Below are 23,241 nucleotides of genomic sequence, written 5' to 3'. Positions count from 1 at the left end.
CTTCCTTTATCCTCCGTTATTCTTAATTTTATTACGTTTATTTTATAGGATTTACTATTAGACTGTGGATTTTTGCTATAAATGTTATAAATGCATAGAATCCACAGTTTATATAATGAATTGTTTGAATCAGGCATCGCCACCGAGTGGTCAACGAACTGGTAAACGGCAAGGATAAGATCGTGGTGTATCTAATGTGCAGAATTTATTGTAATAAGATAGCTTCTCTACACTGTTACGTCTTTACGCTAAAGATTACGGGGAATCGTTTGAATCCTCCTCGTTCTATTCTCTCTTCTTTGTTTTCAGGGTGCATCGAAGACCAAAATTCAGTCCTGCCTGCGACATTCGACCTTTCGCAATCTCTCTTGCACGGGTACATTAATTCATTTGCATCAACAACGTCAAAGTTCAATAGCTCCTCGAGCTGTTCTCAATGGAATCAAAATATTCTGTGTACGACACAAGCAGGACACAAACACGATGATGCAAATGATTTAACAAATTGCTCGCAAACTTGCGCGCGGCGGAAAGCTTCGATATCGATTATTGAAGAACCTCCGTACGACTGCTCCCGTTTTACAAAAGTACAGGCCATATAGAACGTAAAAAAGTGGTTCCTGTGACGCGAAACTGCTGTTGGAGCTTTGGAGCTCAAAAATCAAGCTAGAGCAATCTCTACGTATAAGATCGTTCCACGAACAGCAATTGCTTGGTTGCAAAGACAAAATCGATGGAAAAATTATTTTTCCTGATTATTTCTGAACTGTTCAAGCTACAGACAGAATCCCGAGTCCGCCTAGAAGTCTGACACCTCTAGAAACATTGTTAACGTGCCAATAGCTAAATTCGACTAGAATATTCACACTTTTTTCATTTTTAAAGTCAATTTTACAGACGACTACCTCTAGAAAATAATGCGACGTCTCGTTTCAGAAAGATCAGCTAGAACACCAATATTTAATTTTTAAAGTCAACCTTACGAACAACTAACTCTACAAAATAATCTCGTGTTAGGTAGATTGCATCTCATTGTCAGACCTTAACCCAGAATAACTAAACTTTCGTCAATATGACAATTCGAAATTTGACTCCGGCGATATCAAAACAATGTACCAAACGTTTCGATGCCAAATATAACTTTTGCATTTCCTGTAAACCGTTTTCTTTGCAAGCTAAATAATTTTTGTTGTTAGTTAAGAAGAACTCGACATTTGTATTTTTGATTGGTGTCATTTTCACGCATGATAGTTTAGTTATCTATGGCTAAACATTGCTCCAATCGCAGTTCCGTGGATAAAGTCGCTCGCCGAGGAGATTCGTAATTGAAACACAGTCCTCGTGTTGAAACAAATTTCGAAATTCGATGCCTTGGCAGTGACGATCCCGTGCTTACGGCCTACCGCGACTAACAATGACAAGGTTTCTCGTGTGTCTACGTCTACGTTATCTCATTGATAGCAACATGTCGCTTAAACTCTGTTATACACTATACTCCAGTCCACGGTCGTTCATTTAGAAACGGTGAACAAGGGGTGTAGGGTACCGACGGGGTTGGCGCGTTGACCCGCAACAGCACTTGTCCGTATGATCTTCGAAACGTTGAAGAATAAATAGGTTGAACCATCGTGCCCTGAATCATGGGTGCATGAGTCGTGGGTGTTTTCAGTTTCGCTTTCGTGACAATAAAGAGTCCCGTCGTCACGGGATTACAACTATTGTTCGTCGCTTAATGACTACCAAGGGGCGCCAGCACCCCGATTGCACGCTCCTGAACGCGCGTATTCTCTTCGTTTTGTCTCGAATTGTCTCTAAACGCGTTATCTTCTACGCTCTTCGTACACTGCGTTTGAATAACGCGTTATCGAGCGGTGAACAAGAAGGGAAGATAGATCTTCCTGTCCCCCAACTACTTCGGGGTCCGCGGACCCCGTGTCCTCTGAACGATTAGGCTGACTGTGGCGTCAGCCCTCGTTCCCACAAATAGCGTCTACAATATCTCTTCAATATTGTCTAATCGTTTTTTTTTTTTGTTACGGTTTTCCATGTTTTCTAATACATTCTCAGCACTTGGTCTACGGCGACCGACGGAAATGAAAGACCACTGTCCGTCTATTACATTTTTGCTCCAAAGAACAACGAAAAAGTAGCAAGATATACAGAGGATATAAAGTAACCAGATTTTCGATTTTACGGCTTTGAGTTGCCGCAAGGTCATTCCAAAGACACATACTAAACTTCTCTTTTTCTGTACTTTCATAATACCAAAACTAGAATATAGCATTCCGTTTAAAAAAATGTAAGATGATCTTGGTATGACCATGGAGACTGTGTTTATTACAATCCTACATAAAAAAATTATGAGAAAAGTGAAAGATCAACAGCGGTCTCTCGCCTTCGTCAGCCACCGTGCGTTCGATCATCCCCCGCAGTGTCTACGATGTTTTTCACTAAACAGGAAATTCTGTTTTGGTATCGTTTCAATGTGAAAACTTGAATTTCGCACAAAGGAGGTCTGAGACGTTCGTTCTACGCCCGTCAGCCTCCCGGTGTGCAGAACGTGTCATTAAAGCAGGCGACTGGATTCGTTCAGACACTATATATGTATAAGTTATTAGCATAACATGAAGAAATTATTCACACGCGGTCCCACAATATCCATGTTTGTTTTCCAAGGAGGAAGGTGAGAAATTGATTGAGAAATATGTATGAGAACGCGCGTGTGAATAATTTATTCGTGTTATGCTAATCAATGGACAGAAGATCTCTATGCAAAATAAACATTTTCTACCTTACTTGCAACAAGCTGAAGTATTTTCTTTCTTAACATGTTTAATAGGTTGAGAACGATATAATATTATTCTTTAATTCGTGTCATGTTTTTACTTTTGCACCTATTCATTTTTCTCATAAATGCATAAAATCCGCTGTCTACTAATAAATTATGTATTTTCCGCACAAATCCATTCTCTTGCTTTAATAACAGAACGTGTAGCGTGGGGATATCGGGCCCCGTCCTGGGACCCGGACAACAACAATGTCTACACAATCTTCTACCCGTTGATCAGAAGACGCATAATTCTCCTGAGGAGTTCGAACAACGTCTTCAGAAATTACTCGAGTCCGCTGTAAAAAGTGAAAGTACCAAGACAATCGACCGACTAAGCGATCCTCATTAGCCGGAGCTCGTTGCCTCCTCTTCAAAACGGTGATTAACCCGTCATAAATCAGTGTCTGATTACTTTCACGAGCCTGGGTGGGAGACAATGATGAAACGCGACGCGGAGGACCTGTGAATTCGGTCCCAGGGTCGCGGAGGGTCGTTCAGAGACCGTCGTGGCGTCTCTTCAGGAAAAATCGCTCGTCCAGCGATGGGTTTAAACGGTTCGCTAATCGATAAAAAAGTCGTTATCGCGGATTGAGCGACGATCGACGACCTGGCTGAGAGATCTGCGAGCGAACAAGACTCCGTTGGAATGGCTCTCAGCTGTTTTATTCGTCGACCAGCTCCCAGAGCATCAGCGCGGCGTCGGTTCCACCGACGGTGACCACGTTCTGATCATTGTAAAGAAACCTGGCGCAAGCCACCAGCGAGCTGTACACCTTCTCTTCGACGTACTCGGCTTTTGCGCTGGTGCAAGGGTACCTGAAGAGTCTCAGGTAGCCTTCTGCGTCACCGCTGACCAGCATGTCGTGCGCCGCTGATCTGCTCGACGTCGTTAGCACGGTTGTTAGGGGGTAGTAACGATTGTTCCACATTCCTGAAATCAAAAATTTCGACTGTACTTTTCTGGGAGCACTGTGCCGACTCGAATAGTTGGGCCAGCTCAATTTTGGTACACATTCCACAGTCTAGATGTTACTACATTATTGCTGTGATATTTCATGATGTCCTCACTCACCAGACACCATGTAGCCCACCATGCAATTGTGGGTGTACCATTTCACGTCCTTCATGACCAGCGGACTCTTTTCCGAAGATAAAGCTTTCACGTCCCCTACGGAGAATTTTTAAATATTTAGTGAATAATAATGTTTATTAGTTTGTTAAAGACTACTTTTTCCTGGGAAACACAGCACTCATAGTGTTTTAAAAGGATTGATGATAGTTACAGAATACTAGGTCGTAGTCCTGAGTGACAGTCTGAAGGAACCTGCTGTCCGAACTCCAGTCTAGTTGGACCAACGGCTGCGTTCCTCGGATTTTGTTGCTCTTCTTGTACGAGAACCCGTCTCTGGATACTCTGAAGAGGTACACGCTGCCGTTCTGAGACCCCATTGCTACTATCTCTCCGGCTGTTGGATGCGAACATTGTGAAGCAGTTAAGGTAGTTGATTATTCCATTCTTTAAGCCAATAGCGAAGAGAAAATATTGTTTATTAAGATTACGACTTACTTGGATTGTAGCCGATGCAGGACAACGGCGATCCGCAGACTCTGAGGGTAGCTACAGCAGTCCCAGTGTCTGCTGCGAGGACCAGAAGGTGGCCCTCGGAGGATCCGGCAGCTAGGGCCACTCCGAAGGGATGGAATGCTATGCAGATGCATTCGAAACCCACCTGTAAGATTTAATTAAATTCGTTTATAAAAATGTATAATCACAATTTTCTCTACTTTTTAGTTTGAGAAGTGAAGTGTGGACCACATAAACAACGAATCTATACAACTTTTAGGAACTGAATAGTCACCTGCGTCGTCCACAGAAGCTTGTGCCTCCTCCACAAAGCAATATTCTTGTCGTGACCAGCTGTGGCGAACACCTCATCATCAGGATGCACAGCGAGTCCCCACAGCTGTCTACCATGGCCAAAGACAACCTGGTTGAATCTTCTCTGAAGAGAGCCCTCCAGAATATTGTTCCTCGTGGTTCCAACGTATATGTTTCCATCGTTTCGTCCAGGTCGCTGGGGGTAGATGCTGCGGACACCGCCCACAGCTTCCGGTAGCTAAAGATAAATATAATTAAACTAAGCCATTCAATAATTATATACAGATTCTTGTACCTTCGTGTCGGTGATGCGTTTATAATTCTGCAGAGAATCCCACGCTGCAATTTTGCGGTCCTTTTCTCCGCCCGAGAGCAGAGTGCCTTCTGACAACATGACGAGGGAGCTAATACCCTTATTGTGCGCCTCAAACTCCATTCGCACGAAATAGGCGCCATCAGCGTCTACTGAGTAGACGGTGATGAATCCGTCGCTGTCCGCCGTCACGACATCTCCGTCCTGCTCGAACTGGATGCTCGTCACGTGGGTACGGGATGGCTGAAATAATAAATTGTTATCATTTAAAATTCAAAACAACCATTAGACAGTAAACGAAAGCTTACTGGTTTAATGATATCGGTCCTCTCAAAGAACCCGTCTTTTCTCCGGTTCCAGAAGGTCAGGTGTCCCCGACCGTGCGTGATCAAGAGATTATCGTCAAGAGGATGAAACGCAGCTCCCGTCAGGTCCTCTTGCATAGTCTGGATGGACGTATAAAATTCATTAACCAGATTTTGGTGTCAATGATTAATGGGATGATCGAAGAAGCTTACCGCCACTTTGCCCAATAAATGTCCCCACTGCCACTGCCACACCGAGAGTATCGCCTCCCTGCCAGCGTCCACCGCCAACACGTAACTGCCCCCGTTCTACGCAAGCACATACACAAACGCTTTACACCGATGATTCTTTGATTCGGACGTGGTCGCGTGCACACGCGAGGACACGATACTTCACCAGCTGCGAAAACGCCAACGCCGAGACGCCCATCTGAAACTCCGTCATCCCGAACACGTAAAGGGTGAGCAGGGTCTCTGTCGACCATATGCGGACGTGTGGCTGCGCTTTCCTGTGTCTGCCGGCTTTTTGTCCCGACGCTACCAGCTCTCTGCTCGGGTGAACCTGTCGAGCAACGCGTTGGAACGCTCGTTGTCAACTCACGAGGAACATCACCCATCTGTCGATCACCGATTCTGATGAAACGTTTCACATTTATAATTTAGTCAAAGATACTTGACACCGTTATCGGCGGGAAAACATTTTTCGGGTGTGAAAATACCTCTCGAAGTGTAATAGCAAACAATTATACAAATGGAAAATTACTTTATGAAAGTTTCATCAAAATCGGTAACACTGTCCCACACCAAATTTGTTCCATTGTTCCACAATTACTGTTCGGTGGTTCTTATGGAGTTCTTATGTTTAAACAATCATAATCTATTAATATTGCATATCACTGTATTCGGGAAATTCTACAGAATCTTTTGCTGTAAAGAACAATTCAATATCTTTTATAATAATATCACAATATTTGTTTGAAGTTGAATAATATGTTTTTTCTTCAAAGCCATGTTTCTCGAAAACTGTGCGTCTAGGAGGAAAATTAAGGACAGATTCGGAATCAGCGCAAAAAAACTATAAGAACCACCCAACAGTAATTAGGAAACATAAAAAAAGTTGTTGGACAGTGTAATTGACAGTTAGAAACAAGAACACTGCACATACCTCCATGCACGTGATGTCTTCCGTGTGGCCGACGTAGTGCCGTTGTGCATTTTCCTCTCTGTCGAAGAGAACAGCCACGGCAGCGACGTAATAGAGGAGCTCTCCACTGGGCAGGACCCAGAGATTTCTTCGCGTATCGGTCCCCCGATACCCGTAAACCCACTCGAGCTGCAGCTTCTTATCCGGCGGCGAGTTATCCACCGGTGGCAGGTGCGATGGCGGATAAAACGATCGTCTCAGCCCCCTGATCGTCACTCGGGCCGGTTCGTCGCGCAACACCTCCACCACGCTGTAATCTGTTCGCGCAAAGTACACAGTTCGTCAATCGATCGATTTACTTGGAACGCTTTAAATCGTGTAAAGAGTAGGTCAACGACATGGAGAACCGTTTACTCGGACGACGTCGGAGTCAGGGGCGTACAAAGCTCGGGGTCTGCTCTTGCTGCGAGCACGTCGTTGACGGCCTATATCCTCCACCACGGTGGGAGGTCCTCTCGACCTCGATCTCCTAGCGGGGGATGCTGTCACCGTTCCGACTATACCTATTCCGGATCCCGTGCCCAGGTAGAACGTGTCCACGTCCGCGAACTCGTTCCTCAGCTGGGAGAAGCTCCTCACCTGATGGCGATTCAATTGGTTTCAACGGCTTTGAATTGCATCTAATCATTTTCGTCATAAATATATAAAATTCGCAGTCCGGTTATAATTCTAAGTAACGACGTACAACGAAGTTTGATTTTATTCACGTCGAGTACAAAATCGTTGTCGTCACAAATGCGTGACGTTGGCCAGCAGAATAGCACAAAAATTAGAAAATAGTGAAGATTTGCAGTCAGTGCCGCAGGAAGTTGAAAGGATTGGTGTTATTACAGGTATTGATGCGCCGAGCAGCCACGGAACGTTTCTTCCAATATTGCAGATGCAATCAGTGCATGACTAATGGTATACCGAAGAAAAATAGAAGGATGTGGTGTGAGGAAGGGCCGCCGTTAAAATGAATGAACCAAGGCATTTCCTCATGCAGGGATCGTATCGCGAACGTCACCGTTGACGTAGACATCGTTGCCCGTACACGATGATGTACAAGGCAGCCGAATGCTCGCTAAGGAAAATTGGCCAATTTGAAATTCATATACGGTCGTGACCTGAAAAGATGGATCTCTGACCTTTTTCACGGGGGCCTCCGACCCACTTCGCGTTGCTACCACCCCCTCGAACCGATCACAAAATCATGCCACCTGATTCTGGGGGTAAACATTTCTGGGCCTGTGATTTCTACTAAAAGAGGCGCCATTAAAAGTTGCTGTACCATTATTCAAAATATTGGTCACATTATTGAAATTTTAAGTATTGTACGAGGAAATGACAGAAATCATATAAACTGGAAATATTGTAGGTGAGAAGAAAAAGAGAATTAGAATGGCTCCGAATGCGAAGGGGTCAAATTTTTGTGAAACAAAGTCGTCGACAATGTCTTCAGAGGCTCCGCGTTGGACTATTTTTTTCCCCCATGCGATGTTTGTTGTAAGAATGGGGATAAATTGGCGGATAATAGTTTCCTCGAATTGTCTATGAGGGTAGAACGATCCGAGACGATTCATGGGAGATTTAAGCGGCGACCCGATTCCATTTAGAGTCAAGAAGTCGACCCCAATATCGTCACGCTTCGTTTCGACGCTTCTGCCCCCGCCGGCCCATGCATATTTATGGACAAACATTATTCAAGCAGATTTTATAAGTACGATGCCGAGCCAATGTCTTCGGATTTGCATAAATCGCTGATAAACTTTCGAGTCGCCCACGTTTCGAGTCGTTCACGAATGTACGAACGTATCGATCATAATCTGCGTCATATGTTTCGACAATTTCGAGGATTGTCTTGGTCTCCGAACACTTGTAACGACGGTTTTGTGCACGTAGAATCGAACTTAACGCTAGTGTGGTCGGTTTCCAGGCGTACGAGGGATATCTGAATAATCGAAATGCGTTTACCTCTTGACCTGAAACTGTGAACATCCTCTTGGCCCCATTCATCTTCAGCACCTGTCCAAGGTCCTCCAGTACCTCCTCGAATGGCTGCGAGGTGCGGAGGTTCAACAAGACGCGGCACTAAAAATTAATTTTACCAAATATTAATCAATTTTGCTACACAAAAAAATTTGCGAAACATGTGCGTGACTTATTTTTTACTGAAACGAAATTCTACTTCAAACCATTGCGAAAATACAGGAATACTAACAACTCAAAGTTTCTTTAAATTACAAACCACGAAGAAATTCTACACACTGGGGGTTGTTCTACCCATATAAAGAAATGAGTAGTGCAATTGGTTAAGATACGTGTGCCTCGTAAGGGTTGGAAATGTCTCGAGCTCGACCAGTTTCATGTCACAGACCGATTAGAAACTTTTCCCTGAGATTACGCCTAACTGCCAGGTATCTTGATGATATTTCTCTGTTAGTCACCTGGACGGTGTGGTCGTGGTTGTTGACGATTCGTATGACGCGTCCGGAGGAAGGTTTTCCGCCCCCCGGGGGTGGTGCTTCGTCAGTGATGGAAGCTTTCCTGCTGAGACTCGCCACCGCAGGTGGTCTGCTCTGCCAGCCTCCGACACTGCCTCCGACACCTGCTCCACCCCTGCTGCCTCCGCCACTTGGACTGGTATACCAGGTGTTGTTCTTCTTTCCGTAGCTGGCCGGCTGTTTCACAGACCCGAAAAACATTTTGTCAATCCACAGTTCCAAACCACAGTCGCTTACTGTCAAAATATATACAGTACTCTCATTAAACCTACGAGTACTGTGCGGAGCACGAAAGAATTGTAGCGGGGCAAGAAGTCTGACCACTCAGATGTCCTTTCCGTTCCTCTTGCCTAGTTTCCTTCCCGCTACAATTCTTTCGTGCTCCGCACAGTAACTGTACGTTCAGGTGTTGGCGAAACTAATGGAAACACCTTGTACATAAAAGATCGTCTGTTGATGATATATTTGCGCCTCTAGCATTTAATGCAGACTGAATTGTGGTAGAAAAATGATCCAAGATTCGAGTAAAGTTCACTAAAGCTTTATGAATAATAATTCGAATTTTTAGGCGGTGTTTCCATTATATTCTGAGGGGTGCATGATCGAAGGGGGACACGTGGGACCTGCAACATATCGGCCGGCAGCGAAATGACTTCGAAGGAATCGCTCATCAACACGACGAAGCTGTCGCAGCCCTCCCAGGACTCGGGGCCGCAGGATTCTTGCTCGGAATCGGTAAAGGAGTCCGCCTTCTCGCAGCCGGCGACAAAGTCCGGCTCCAGGTCCGAGCGGGACGAGGAACTTGCCGACTCAATGGTGGACCCCAATCACTGTAGCCCCCCGTCGAACGATATTCACTCCAATAAGAACGGTTCCACAGAGGCCGGGATGGTTCACAGACGGTTCACATTTTCCTGTTCACTGTGTCACTCGAGAGGATCACTCGTTGACATCGATCATCGATTGACTTCCGAACTCAACCCTCGGGGCCCACTGATCGATCAATCCGTTTGTTTCAAGGTACGAATTACGACTGCGGGATCTTTATGCAAAATCAAAATTTTCCAAGTCAATTATCGGGTACTGGAACCAACTAAAGATTCGTTTCTTCTAAATGCGAGTACACTAGCGAGTAACTTGCGACATTTTATTGCGAGAGCAATAATATCTGCGCTTGTCTGCAGATATTATAGACTGCGGATTTTTACGCGAAATCATTAATTCAATAATCGCAAGACGTAGAAGCTACATAAACACTTATTTCTTAATAATTATAATCAACTGAAAATAGTATAAAATTTTTAAATCGTTAAATGTTTTTTCTATTTCACATTCGAGTTACTCTTTTTTATTATAAGTATGCACATAAAATTCGTAGGCTAATTCTGAATATACTGTTTCGTAAGTGAGCACTGTCGCAATTGACTGCAACTTGCTGGCCCGCTATGTCAGAGGCGTTCACAGTATTCGCACGTGTCACGAGAATGGCTCTCGCGAAAACTGTCACTAGTTACTTGCCAATGTGTTCGCACCTTTAGGCCGTTGGAAGACGTCAGAGCGATTCGGCGAGCGAGGATGGCGCGTGGTAGAAAAATTGCGAAAAGTGGAGGAACGCTGGCGTTCGGCCATGCACTGCGGAGGAACCGATGGAAAAACGTGACGGTCGAAGGGATACGATTGTCTGGAGAGGGTTGTGTGGCCACTAGGTGCACCCCCGGCTGTGTTCGATGGACAACTGGAGGCGGGGTGCGCCATTCGGCCCGAGAACCAGCCCCCGGGCTGCAACATCCCCTACCCTCCAGCCCCGCGTCGCTTTCGCGTAGAGAGCCATCGTGTCTCAAGGACAAACACCCACCCCTTCGATACCGAGTCTTGGCCTAACCACCACCGGGATCGCCAGCCCCCGGGGAAGGAGGCCGAAATTTGAAAACCACGGCCAATTTTCGTCTTCCTCCGGCTAGCAACCGACTCGCAAAACCTTTTTTTATCTCTCGCGTGTCGTAAACACCGTTTCATGACCGACTTATCGTTGCCTATACACTCTCACCCTTTTTTCCCCGATGACCTTACGGCTGAGATTTCCTTTGCCTAATCGCACCTTACGCCCTTCCCCGCGCGTGTTTCTCTACACAAATATAGACCAAATGACAGGGTTGCTGAGGTATTTTCGAGCTTATAGGGCTGACTCCCGTCTATTTCTAGACGAAGGGGTTGCTAAATTGTTCCGGATAATTTTTGGGTGGTTCTAATCCTGGGCGATCCCTTTTTGGTCAGCTGTGCTATATTTAGGCGACGTTTGATTGACCGTTGATAGTCAGCTCTGCGTCTGTGAGACAAAATTTGCCATAGGGGTGGTTTTTCTCATTTTTCGTGAATCTGGTAGTCGTTCTAATTTTATTGATTTGCTTTGTCGAACATGCGCTATATAAACCGAATTCTACTGTTTCAAACTCTACCTATACTCATTTTTATCATGAATGCATCAAATCCTGTCTGCTTATCATAATTAATCTGCCTACTAAACGGCAGCAAATTATTGCAAACATATCGATATAATATATCCATCAATGTCAATGGCTTAACAAGGTATTATGCTAATGATTCTCGTCCCCATTTTCAGGGCGGTGCCAGGAGTGGCTTGCTTTTAAGTCTCCGAAAATTCGATTGGAGGATATCCCCGACTTATATCTCGCAAGCTGTAAATTATGATAGACAGCTGGAAGCTCGCATCACTGGTACGCTGACAGACACCCGGTAATGAGGGTTGGCTAAGGAGTTGGAAGCATTGCTTGGTATCAAGGAACGCCCACGCCCCGAATACCTCTGCCAAAGTCCCAATCGTTCCCGGAAAGTGGCGTCGTATTGGACCAATTACCCTGATTGGTTAAATAGAGCCGATATTCAAAGTGCTACGGTGGTATGATGGAGAAAAAAGGTTGGCGAGGCTAATAGTCTAATAAAACGACTTATGAATTCGAGACACGCACGTTCTCGAAGCAGTGCACCGAGAATTCGATGACCTTGTCATCGTTGGTTACGCGGACCCTTCGCAATTTATCAAGCGTTAACAATTTTTCATTCAACCCGAGGCGTGTAATTTTTCCGAAGCAAAAGTGCCGCTTGCGAGTTGTTCTTTGCGTGGTCGGAGCGCAATTTAACATTTACTATCGGTAAGTGCGGCCAATTTCATCGTTAACTATGATTTTCTGCTTTTGCCTTTGCAAGCAAGTAGTAAAATAAGACCCCTCGGAATCTGTTACAGGCTGAATTTAAACATTTACCTTCCTCTTATTGATAGAAAAATGAAAAGAGAATAAAATTCCTCGGAATTTACGAACTGAACTGAAACATTCAATTTTCTCTGAATGATGCAAATTTGTGTAATACCATAGATACAGCAAAACTTGTGTGTGTGTGTTGTGTGGCACGTACCCAGTTGAGGGTTCACAGGAATGTAACGTCAAGTATTTACAATTTTCGTTAAAAATTGTAGAAGTACTGGAGAATATTTGATCAGGCCGGAAAAATGAAATAACATACCGTTCGGTTTGCAGAAATGAAGGGTGCAGTTCGAGTATACTCATTGAAAAATGGTTCGGCCGACCAATAACCGGATTCATCGTCGTGCAGTCGCAAAGCTATGCCAGCTTTGATGGGATTGGTATGATAATGGAAGCATAGATTAACACAGGGTGAAGGTCGGACCACCCCCTCACACACCCGAGCAACCCTTCCGGCAGCCTATCCTTTCTGTGACGTAAGCTTAACCCTTGTTGAGGTCGCTTTTGTTTTCTTTCCACCGAAACCACGCTAATTTATCCTTCGAGCTGTCTATTGAACCTCAATCGCGTCTATTAACCAATTCTACTAGTTTAAAAATCACAAAAATACAATCAAAATAATAATATTTCATGACGATTAACAACTTGCCCTACTTTATATGGACGAAATATTTTACCCTGTAAAGATTATTATTTTTTCATATTTAATAAGTTCTATAATTCAAGAACATTTTTCAACAAGGTCTACGGTCTACGTTTTAAATAGAATCCATTAAAAAGTGCCATTACTCTTCCCCTAACCCCTGAATTCTATAAAGTGTCTTGCTACATGTTATCTACACCGGCTAATGACTTCCTTTCTTGTTGTAATGCGAGGAGACCGCAAACCCTGGCGGAGGCTCCTCCGAAAATAAACACAGTGGACAACGAAGGGCCCAGCGAGACCTAATAAGTACTCATGACAACATAATCCCTGTGGCCATGCGACTGCTAATGGACTCGAGGCACGAGTTCTGTAAACAGGACATCTTGCCAGTGCTAAAAAATAAGTTTCAAGAACAATGTAACGGTAATGTTATCGAACCCCTAAAAAACCAAAGGTTATCAGGGACCGAAAGAGTTATGGCATTGTTTAATAGGTTTCTGTTTAATAGATTTCTGGAACATATAAGTTCTTTCGTCAACAATTATTTTGATTGAAACATAACTGTTTCGACCACTGCCTGAAAGTTTGAACAATTAACCAGCTCAATTAATTTCGAGCACGGAATGAAACGTATATGAATTTTTATTTGTCGGGTGCTGCGCGGTTCTTTCTCCGCGCGTGCATCGCATTGATAAGCGTTAACGATCGCAGCTCCATCCCTTCGGTTTGCAAATTGTCTCCGTCGGAATAACAAATACCGCATAAATTCCAGCGTCGCCGGTGAAAATCACGTGCTGGCCCCTTAACGAGCCTCGTGAATTCCGTCCAAGGCTACCGGCCTCTTTATTGCAACTATCTGGAAGGACTTTCGCCCCGTTGCGTTCCACAAAAGCACCGACCAAGTATTTTCCTTTGAGTCATCGATGGAATGGCACTTAAGTAAACCCGGCGGTCGAACACATTTTTATTTTATCTAAACACCATTCAATATTCAGTGTCAAACGTTTTTGTTTCGTAAACAGAATATCCTTCAAATTTATAATATTATTAATAATAATCTTTAATTATGTTGACTATAATTGCTGTTTTATCGTCCCTGGTATCTAAATTTCAAGTTTCGCAAACTGCTGAAAGTTTCTTTCAACCCCCTCCAATTTAAGTCTGGCTAAAAGCGATCATTACCACTGAACAATGATCTACAACAGTTGCAAAGATTATCGCGAATCTCGGCCACGAAGGATCGTCAAGTTTTTTTTGTAATTCCTCGGCAGGGCCGCCGCTCGCTATCTAATCGATCATTTTTGTCATAATTATGGGGGTTGATACCGGACGACAGTGAAGGTTCGGCGGTGTTCACGACTATTGCGTGCCGTTGTTCACTAAACCCGGTAGTGTTCTACAAACCTCATAGATCATGCTTAGATACGTGCTCCTAACAATAATTAAGTCGAGCGTATATTGTGATAATCAGATAGCGCTCTTTTTAAATCGTGCTAAACACTCGGCGAGCATAAATAGCTCGGCCAATAATTAGCGGGAAGGAGCAGTTATTGTGAAATCGTCTGACACACGCCTCACTCGCGTTGGCTCGAAATTTTCGTTGAAAAATATCTCTCCATTAATTTTTTAAAATTATTATTGTTGAGCCTGTACTGGATAGATTAAGGGTGCAGGCTTTATCAATTTTATAAAGTGGCCGCGTATTAGCCCTTAACGGCTAATCAGTGTGGTGTTTTATTATTATATTGTGAGAGCATGATTGTAAAAAGAGCAGAAATCTCAACCTTTTAATCACTACCTTTTAACAGACGTTTAACAGAAATAATTTAGATTTAAATAAGTGAATATTATATCAGGAGTATCATTGCAAAATTTAATAGAAAAAGAAAGTTCAATATCTAACAGAGGGGGCAGTCAATTGTTTCCCACCGAAATAATTTATAATTTAGGCAAAAGAGAGAGAGAGAGAGAGAGAGAGAGAGAGAGAGAGAGAGAGAGAGAGAGAGGAGATATTTTTGGGACCGTGATTTAATTGTACCCGCTTTCTATTTGCCGGATGTTAAGTTAAATTAAGGTGTTCGCGGTGGTTGAAAAAGGGGTTAGAAAAAACGACGAAGGAAGCCGCAGGACTCCATTCACAGAGTCCAGAACGTTCGCACCGTAATTTAGGAAGACAGCCTCGTAAATTACGATCCGCAGTCGCGCGTACGCGCGGCCCGATGCATGTCCTCGGCGCAAGGCCAAGGTCACGGTGCAACAATCTTCCGGCCGATGGTATGCAACGCCGATCGAATGGAGGGTGCAACGAAAGTACGCGTGGGTGCACCCTCCGCAGGCCTGGGTTCACCATGGGTGCTACAACCCTTAACCTTTTCACGCATTTACGCGGTCGTGCACCCCTTGCGTTGATTTTACTCTTAATAATCTCGTCGCTGCTCCACTATCATTCACCAAAACCATTTTTATTCGAAGAAGATCATTCGTTTCTCCCCTCGCTACGCGAAATATTTTTTCAAAAATGATTTGATGCTCTGGGACTCAACGAATAGAAAAATTTCGTGCAAAATTAAGAACGATATTCAAGAATGGTAATTGGGAATTGTTTTAGTTAGGCCACCTGTGCTGAGTCAGCTGTGCATCGAGGATCAATGGCGACCTTCAATCGCAGCCATTTATTCGTGACGCCGAGGCAGACGAAGTAAATGGGTTAGGAAATTAGTAATTGTTGAGAAAGTAATTATTCAAAGTAGTTATTTAAACGTACAGAGGGTGGAATGTGTAAGGTGTGTTATGAATTTAAGTTTTCTTCTGGAATATGCATGATGCATTTTATGCGTCATTTTAGATAGTGAATGACATATTACTATGCTTTCACCCCCTCAGACATATAAACACTAATCCTGTTCAGAGCTGGGGAAAATAGTATTTTACATAGTAAATAGTCCTATTTATTTTAAAGCATGTGTACAACTTTGAAAATAAAATATTTTATTTGATGCTGTAATTTGTGAAAATAAAATATCTTATTTGATGCAGTAATTTTTGAAAATAAAATAATTTATTTGAGGCAGTATCTTTTTTTAAATCGTATTTTATTTGAAGAATATTGAAAATATTTGTATCTTGTCTTTATTTTCAATTTCAATTTTCAATTGTATTGCTGAAAATAATGGTTCGAATTCAATACATTTATGAGTGTAAATCGTTTCTTAACGATAAGGTAGACTGTATGTTTATGCGGTTTCTCAGAGTATTATAACAATGCAAAAAGTAAAATATTTTATTTCGTGTTTCAGATTATTAAAATAGAAATATTTTATTTCGTGGATCAAATTGTTGAAATGGAAATATTTTATTTTGAGGTTCACATTGTTAAAATAGAAATAAAATACTATTTTCTTTAAGCAAAATAAAATCTAAAATATTAAATAGTATTTCAAATATTTTTTTCGCCAAATAATGCCCACCTCTGGTCCCGTTAAATAAAAATTATAAAAGCATAGATGGCGTTCCAATATTGATTTCTTGTTGCAGAAATCAGTGTGATGCCCTTTACGAACCATTACATCCACTAGACAACACAGTACTGTGCTTCTACCCCTCAGCCATCCCAACCTTTGAAGAGTACAGTTCTTCTGCATCGCTACGAGCGGCACTCAACAAAGATCAGGATTCTCTTCAATGAATGGAAGCTCCAGTCGACGAAGTCAGGGTGAATATCCTGGTTGACCATTTACCTCGATGATAAGAGACCGACGAAAGGTCGCGTCGTTGTACTTCAACCCTTAACCTTTGCTTGAGTGGTCACTGACCACGGATTATCATTCCTGCCGACGATTTAATGCCCTTGCGATCATCATCGTTTCAGTCCCGAAACAATCAAAATTGCAAGCCTTCTATTTCACACCTTAGGGTGGATTTATAGTGGAGCTGCGAGCATCGATGATAGCGGCGCGGTGAAAAGAAACCAACATTCGTGACAACATTTCGACACATAATGAAAAAGTACATATGTATTTTCTTTGTTTTTCACCGCACAGCTCACCTCGCTGCTCCACTCTATAAATCCACCCTTAGAAGTTGAAAAATATCAGGATTCGTCTGAAGGCGACAAAGTCGCGGTAAACCTTATTGTTAGTTGAACTTCGAAATAAAGAAATTAGAGCGAAGTAACATATTTCACACCTTGGAAGCAGAAAAAATATCAGAATTTGTTTTAAAGGCGACGAAAGGCGAGTCGCGGTGAAACTTAGTTGAATTTCTAAATAAAAATAATTAAAACGGAGGTGCACAGGGAGGGGGGGGGGTGGTAGAATTTCTACACGCCATTCGGTGCACGCGCGCGCCACGATAATTGGCCGGTGATAAGGCCCCATGTGCACCGATAAGCTGTTCCCACCGAGATCGTTGCTGGTTTAATTCGACCGGGCCGATTAACACGAAACACTTTTTTCCATTCTGCTATCGCGCGATCTACCTTTTAGACGTTCACGTGTGCTCGATCCCGCGCGACGATCGCCTGATCAAGCTTGATATTAGTTTCGTGCTGGGTCGAGGCGTTAATACAAAAATTGCTCCAACACTCGCGACGAAAGTTATTGTACTGGAGGAACAATGGCGTTCCCCTGTGTTCAGAACTTTTCCCTTCCTGTTCTTTCATTCTTATTAATTAATTCATCTCGTCTTAGAAATTATTTAACCCTAGATAACTAAGCTATAATAATAAAGAAGTCATAACAACGCCAATTAGAAACCCGAATATAATTGGATACTTGTGTTATGTATCAACGACAGAGCCCGCTCTAGGGGCGGGCAACCCGGACATTTGTCCGGGTCACCATTTTGGCTGTAAGTGTGAGAAAAATATTTATGTGTTAAATACCCAAAATTCGCTTTTATTAAAATTTAGATAAAATGATTTGATTTTTATTGAAAATAAAAAATATGTACCTCTATTTAAAAAATATATACAATACCGCTAGAGCGGGCGCTGATCACCGAAAATACTATACCTTTTATAAAGAAACAGAATAAGTGAAATGTAAAAGTTATATTTACTATTGAATTTATTCATTGAAGCATTTGGTGAATCAACATTCAAGTTTTCCAATCGAATAAAATAGCAATTGTTGCTAATAATAATCGAGGGCGTGAACGCGATGAATATCAGTTGTGTGGAATAAAAATCTTAATCCTTTGAAACAAAAAATGCAAATTTATAAAGTCTCGCGCTCCCTCAGGAAATCTGCGAACATTCCGGCCTCGTTAAATAGTGTTGATTTATGATCGTCGGTTGGACAGTGCCAGGAAGGTTGATGGAGGGTGGAAATAAAAAGCTCGCACACCCCAGTCGAAGGGTTGGTTCCCGCAAAGATGGCCGGTCGGGCGACTGGCGACTTCGAACGGATTATATTTCATTTCGGAGTGGTCTCAGGCAGCCGTGGCAGGGCTGCTTATGCATGCAAGGGTTGAAATCGTAATTGACATATATTACAGGGGGTGCGTGACGGTCGAGCGTGCCACTCGCGAGCCTAGAACCGAGAACCGAGTGTGACGCAAGGGTGGTCGTCCTGCGAATGTTCTCTGCGACAAGCGTGCCGCGGAGGGATAAAAGGCAACGAGTGCCACACAGACGGGATGCCGCAGTGATTTACATATCGTCGATCGGCCTACACGTCATCTAACCGCGTTCCTATACGCACCCGAACACTCCCGGCCCGATTCGGACCGGTTCTTTTTCGAGAAACGATCGACCGCCCTCGGAATCCGCTACTTTCGAATCACCGACATACATATTCATCGTCGTCAACAAACGCTGAACTACCCCCAGCATAGCGTACGAATCTGACTGACTCGTGTACCTCTTGAAAAAGGAAAATGTACTTAACTCTCTCGAAGAGGAAAAAGACTTTTTTGAAGGAACCTTTTCAATCATTTGCTTGACGTTAAGCACCTAGTATTATTTTGGATGACTGTTGGAAGATGTTGAAAAATAAATGTTAGATCAAATTGTGGCAATTATACATACCGGGTGTTTCATAATTCATGGTACAAATTAGGTCAGGTCGATTCTATGGAAATCAGAAAATCAAGATTATTCTTCGTTATCGAAATTGCGTGGCAGGCTTCGCTTTCAAGAAAATTAATTTTAAATATCATTCAGAAAAATGAGTAGGTGTGACTAAAAACGGTGAAGTCATTGGAAGAATAAAAAAAATGCAGTTGTATTATTTGCACCTATTGAGCTTATTAAAAAGAAAATAATATTCTATTCCACTCCAGTTCGTTGCAATTCAAGTAGAAAATTTTGATTTTGCATAAAGATCCGCAGTCTAGTAATAAGTTAAAGATGATATAAAAACCTCATTAAATTCTTCTAATGTCTACAGGTACGTATTTGACCAATCCATGTTTGTCGTAAATTCATCAAATCTAGCAATCACGAAGGCGTGGTAGAATGGTCGAAAATGTGATCGCACACGCAGCCAGCTCGTTTGCCATATTAAAATACTGTATCAAATAGCTTGCGCGCCGCTGAATCTCTGTGACGAATGCGTTCCCGTGCCACGCAGATTTCGACTGGAAGATAGTGTGAGTAAATTTAACCGGCGGCGGCTGGCGATAAAAACGTAACAGTTTAGAAAGTCGGGGGCATGCAAGTGGCCACCCCCGGCGTCGGGGAAAGTTTTCAGCGGTGGCCGAGGGAAATTAGATCGGTGGGCGCGCGCAATTATTCGATAATTCGTAGTGTATCGCCGGGCAGGATCGACGTAATAATGTCAATTAACGTCGACTGCCTCCAGGCATGCGGCCCGTTCGTCTCTTTCACCCCCCTGCCACCCGATGAGGAAACAACTCGTCGACGTCGGGTATCGTAGAGATTTACGAGCCCGCGGGGACCGTTTATCGGTGCAAATATTTTTCGCCGGCCCGGCCCGAGTCTGTAATTAATCTGCGACCGGTCGGCAGGCCATGCGAACGTGTTTTCGTCGGCCCGAAAACCGATAAGAACACGCTGAAATTTGGGCCAACCTGAGATACGGGGGTGCCGCTCTCCGAGCATAAATACCGCTCCCATAATCGTTTCTCTTTTCAACGAATTATGTGTCGAAAAACTCGCTGGCCGTGTCGCTACGATGTACATTGAAAGTATCAACGGTGGAAGATCTTCGGATGTTTGAAAAAATTTGGAGAAAATATGTTTAAACGATTTGGTAGATCTCGGGAAAGAACTATTAACTTGAAAAAATTGTTGTCTTCCCTGTAAGTTCCTCTGAAGATGCTATACACCTTGGAACAGCGCGTCGCACGAGAATAAGCACGAAATGCATGACATTCCAACTGCGGATGTTTATGCAAATTAACTAGTTTACTGGTATCAAACGAGAATTCGCGGACTGTGTTAAGAGTCCCAGGAGAATTGGAGTAACGCAAAAACATCATGAAATTTCTTAATCGTTTTCGGACGATGCTGCACGCTACGACTCCGTAAAGACCTCGGTCTGAGGATTTAATTGAAGTCGAGCGTAGATATTTTCGTGTTTACGCTGGCTCTCTTACATACCGTAATGTGGTCTGCAAGGAAAGGAAACACATTGCTCTGTGACGTTTACTAATTTCGTCGTTCGTTTGTTTTCAGACGTTTCTCCAACGCATGAAGTGGCCTAATACTTCTAGACCGCTGGGAATACGCTTAGCTGCATTTTAATGACGACGTTCTGGAAACGTTCATTCTTTCTTCAATTCAATGAATTGAAGATACTGTAAAAAGTAGACAATAACAAATGCAAAACATTTTCAGTTTGCATAAATGTATGAAAGAAAATACTGGTTTCCAACAGCCTCTGGTGGAAAGTTAGGGTTGCCGATGGCATGGAAAGATGCTCGACCCGCAAAGGACTGAATAATCTGTTCAATAAAGAAGGCTAGCCCAGCGAGGAATTATGTAGAAGAGGAAATAGGGTGGAAAGAAGGGAAACTCGGAACGAGGTGTTCGCGTTTCCGCAGAATGACACGAAACGGAGGGGTTATTTTAAGTCGGAAAGGCTTAATTTTTGTTTTAATGGGATCTCGTGACGCATGTAGGCCAGTTAGGTGGCCTGCTCTGTCTCGTCGGTTCGTGACGGATCGGCGGAGGAGGTGGCCGACACGAATTTCAGCCCGGTCAACAGTTATTTTCTTTCGAGAACGGTCCGGCGCGTTATCCTTTATGAATTTACGTGCCGCGGGAGCAAACGAATGACCTCCTACGGGTCGGTCGGGTCGCGAGTGCACACCTCACAGCTGAAAGGAGGACTCGTTATCGTTGCGAGCGTGGTGGTCGCGATATGAAAATGAAGAACGGCCATGTAGAACGTGTGCGTGACGGAGCGTCCCGGCTTCGAAATGTGCCAGGCTGATTAGAAAGAAACAATCACGCCGATTATTCATGTATAAGACGCGCGATGGATAGCAATTTATTAGCTAGGCCCTCCCGCGACCCCTCCCTTATACATCGCTTCCGAGTAATTAGTCACCGGGAACACGGTCGTGCGAGAAAGAACACGGGAAAAGACTTTTTCCCACTTTTGGCTCTAAACGATCCTTCGCACGCTCGCTCCGATGATGGATTACCTCGTAATTATTAATCGACGCCGTATTTCGACCCGACTATTCTGGCTTTCCGTTTCCAAAAGATCAATTTTTCCTTTCCTGCATTGTCTTTAACACTTTATCTACCGGATTGTTCCAAAATTTTTGGAAATTGGTGGACCATAGCTCAGGTTTTTTTAATACATCACCAGTAACAGAAACGTCAATCATTAACCAACAACTCACTCTCAATAACAACCAACAAAAAGATCAAATTTCCTTTTTCCTTCCAGTCTTCCAGAAGTCCACTTGAGGGTTAAACAGGAAAAGAATCATAGAGGAAGGTCGTTACAATTTTTGTGAAATGGAACTGTGAAATGGGAATGGTTCGTCGAGGGCTGTAGAGATAAGGCGGATAAGGGAAACTTTGCGAGATTGAAGTTACACGTTCTGCGGCAATTTACTGTTCCTTTGAGGCTCCCGTGACTCACGCATGGGACTTCGATTGCACTGTATTACGATCTTGATAAAAAGAATGTAGGGACTGACAGTAAGTGAAATAAAGGTCGTTTGGATTATTCGAGAAAATTTCTGGTCACCGGAATAGGTAATATTCGCTGTTCTACATATCTAAAAAGATTATTATGTTATCATCATATGGTTATTGAATTGGTAAAGATGTTGTAAATATTAGAATCGTGTGAGATGTGAATTGTAATTGGGATGACGATGGTAAAAGGAATGAGGGACAGCGATCGTACTTGGAGACATCAATGCTTGATGCGTCGTCGCACTACGTCACTGTCACGAGACCTGCCAACGTCGAAGTCTTTGGATAATTCAACTTTTATGCCGTCATAAATCGATTTTAATCCATCAGGTAATTTAAAATGACACCGTTCACATCATTGTCGTAACACCATCATTACTCCACAGTAAGATTCATGATAAGTTCGTAAAAATTCGAAAGATCCAAAATGGCGGCCGTGTTCGACGGCCGATTACCATCACCTGAGGAAATTAAATCAGCAACGTTCCCGTTAAAGGGCAAATGAAGTCGATTTAGAACTTTCACTGCAATCAGCGCCCGTGAACCAATATTTGGAACATTTATCAAGCCTCTTTCCAACTTTTTCTTGTATATTCGCTCATTTGAAACCGAAAGCTACAACCCAGTTTTTCACGATACATGCAGAAAAAGTTGCTCCACATCCGAAAAAACCTTGCATAAACAGCTGAAAATCAATGTTGAATTCGCCTGTACCTTTCGCAAATTCATAAATCTAGTGTCGAGCGCTCGAAGATACGGATCGCAAAAAAATAATTTTTAACTGCAAGTTTCAGATTTCGCGAGTCCAGTGTCTGAAGATACCGATCACAGAAGAAAAACGATTAGCGGGCGAACGGTGGTCCGTGGGAAATTTCTGGGCCAATAGGCCAGTCGTCGGCGTGTTCAGCAATAATTGAATATTATCGCCGCATTGTCGTCGACGTCGGTGGGGGCGATAATGCGGTGAAAAATGAATGTTGCAGAGGAGCGGAAGTGACGAGAAACCGGTGGAAGATATAGCACCGATCAGAGGCGGCTGCGAGTTGACGCAATCAATTATGTTCTGGCCGTCTCTCGCAAACGGTGTTACTGCTGCGGTCGGAAGTAACAGTTTATTACTACTGCAAACCTCGGGACACAGGTGTACGTAATACACGCCGGCGACGACGTTCATCGAGT

General features: G+C 43.3%; 2 protein-coding genes across 4 annotated transcripts in view; one reads left to right on the top strand and one right to left on the bottom strand.

Moving 5' to 3' along the window:
- Nucleotides 1-13: 13 nt before the first annotated feature.
- Dcx-emap (Doublecortin-domain-containing echinoderm-microtubule-associated protein) overlaps nt 14-23,241 on the bottom strand; it is a 32,946-nt gene continuing 9,718 nt past the window's right edge. For 2 of the 3 annotated variants that reach the window (XM_076434164.1, XM_076434163.1), the window contains exons 5-17: nt 8,958-9,191; nt 8,485-8,601; nt 6,870-7,110; nt 6,493-6,788; nt 5,725-5,889; nt 5,541-5,636; nt 5,331-5,468; nt 5,005-5,265; nt 4,690-4,947; nt 4,398-4,560; nt 4,114-4,296; nt 3,903-3,998; nt 14-3,761 (exon numbers count right to left, since the gene is read on the bottom strand). In XM_076434164.1, the coding sequence (XP_076290279.1) occupies nt 3,493-3,761; nt 3,903-3,998; nt 4,114-4,296; nt 4,398-4,560; nt 4,690-4,947; nt 5,005-5,265; nt 5,331-5,468; nt 5,541-5,636; nt 5,725-5,889; nt 6,493-6,788; nt 6,870-7,110; nt 8,485-8,601; nt 8,958-9,191 (2,517 nt within the window). In that variant the 3' untranslated portion in view covers nt 14-3,492. The remainder of the gene's footprint in view (nt 3,762-3,902; nt 3,999-4,113; nt 4,297-4,397; nt 4,561-4,689; nt 4,948-5,004; nt 5,266-5,330; nt 5,469-5,540; nt 5,637-5,724; nt 5,890-6,492; nt 6,789-6,869; nt 7,111-8,484; nt 8,602-8,957; nt 9,192-23,241) is intronic. The other variant, XM_076434165.1, reaches the window with a different exon arrangement.
- LOC143213869 (uncharacterized) lies at nt 7,075-22,522 on the top strand. Its single transcript, XM_076434170.1, has 4 exons — nt 7,075-9,162; nt 9,583-10,034; nt 11,635-12,184; nt 12,277-22,522. The coding sequence occupies exons 2-3, from the start codon at nt 9,663-9,665 to the stop codon at nt 11,770-11,772; spliced, it is 510 nt and encodes a 169-aa protein (XP_076290285.1). The 5' UTR covers nt 7,075-9,162; nt 9,583-9,662; the 3' UTR covers nt 11,773-12,184; nt 12,277-22,522.

The sequence above is a fragment of the Lasioglossum baleicum genome, chromosome 12, assembly GCF_051020765.1.
Source record: "Lasioglossum baleicum chromosome 12, iyLasBale1, whole genome shotgun sequence".
NCBI lineage: Eukaryota > Metazoa > Arthropoda > Insecta > Hymenoptera > Halictidae > Lasioglossum > Lasioglossum baleicum.
This window is presented reverse-complemented; position numbering and strand designations above follow the sequence as displayed.

Bases quoted from the DNA above. Each gene is read 5' to 3' on its own strand.
- LOC143213869 (XM_076434170.1), top strand. From the start codon at position 9,663: ATGACTTCGAAGGAATCGCTCATCAACACGACGAAGCTGTCGCAGCCC. The intron at 10,035-11,634 runs GTACGAATTACG...CCCCATTTTCAG, and splicing joins ATCAATCCGTTTGTTTCAAG to GGCGGTGCCAGGAGTGGCTT.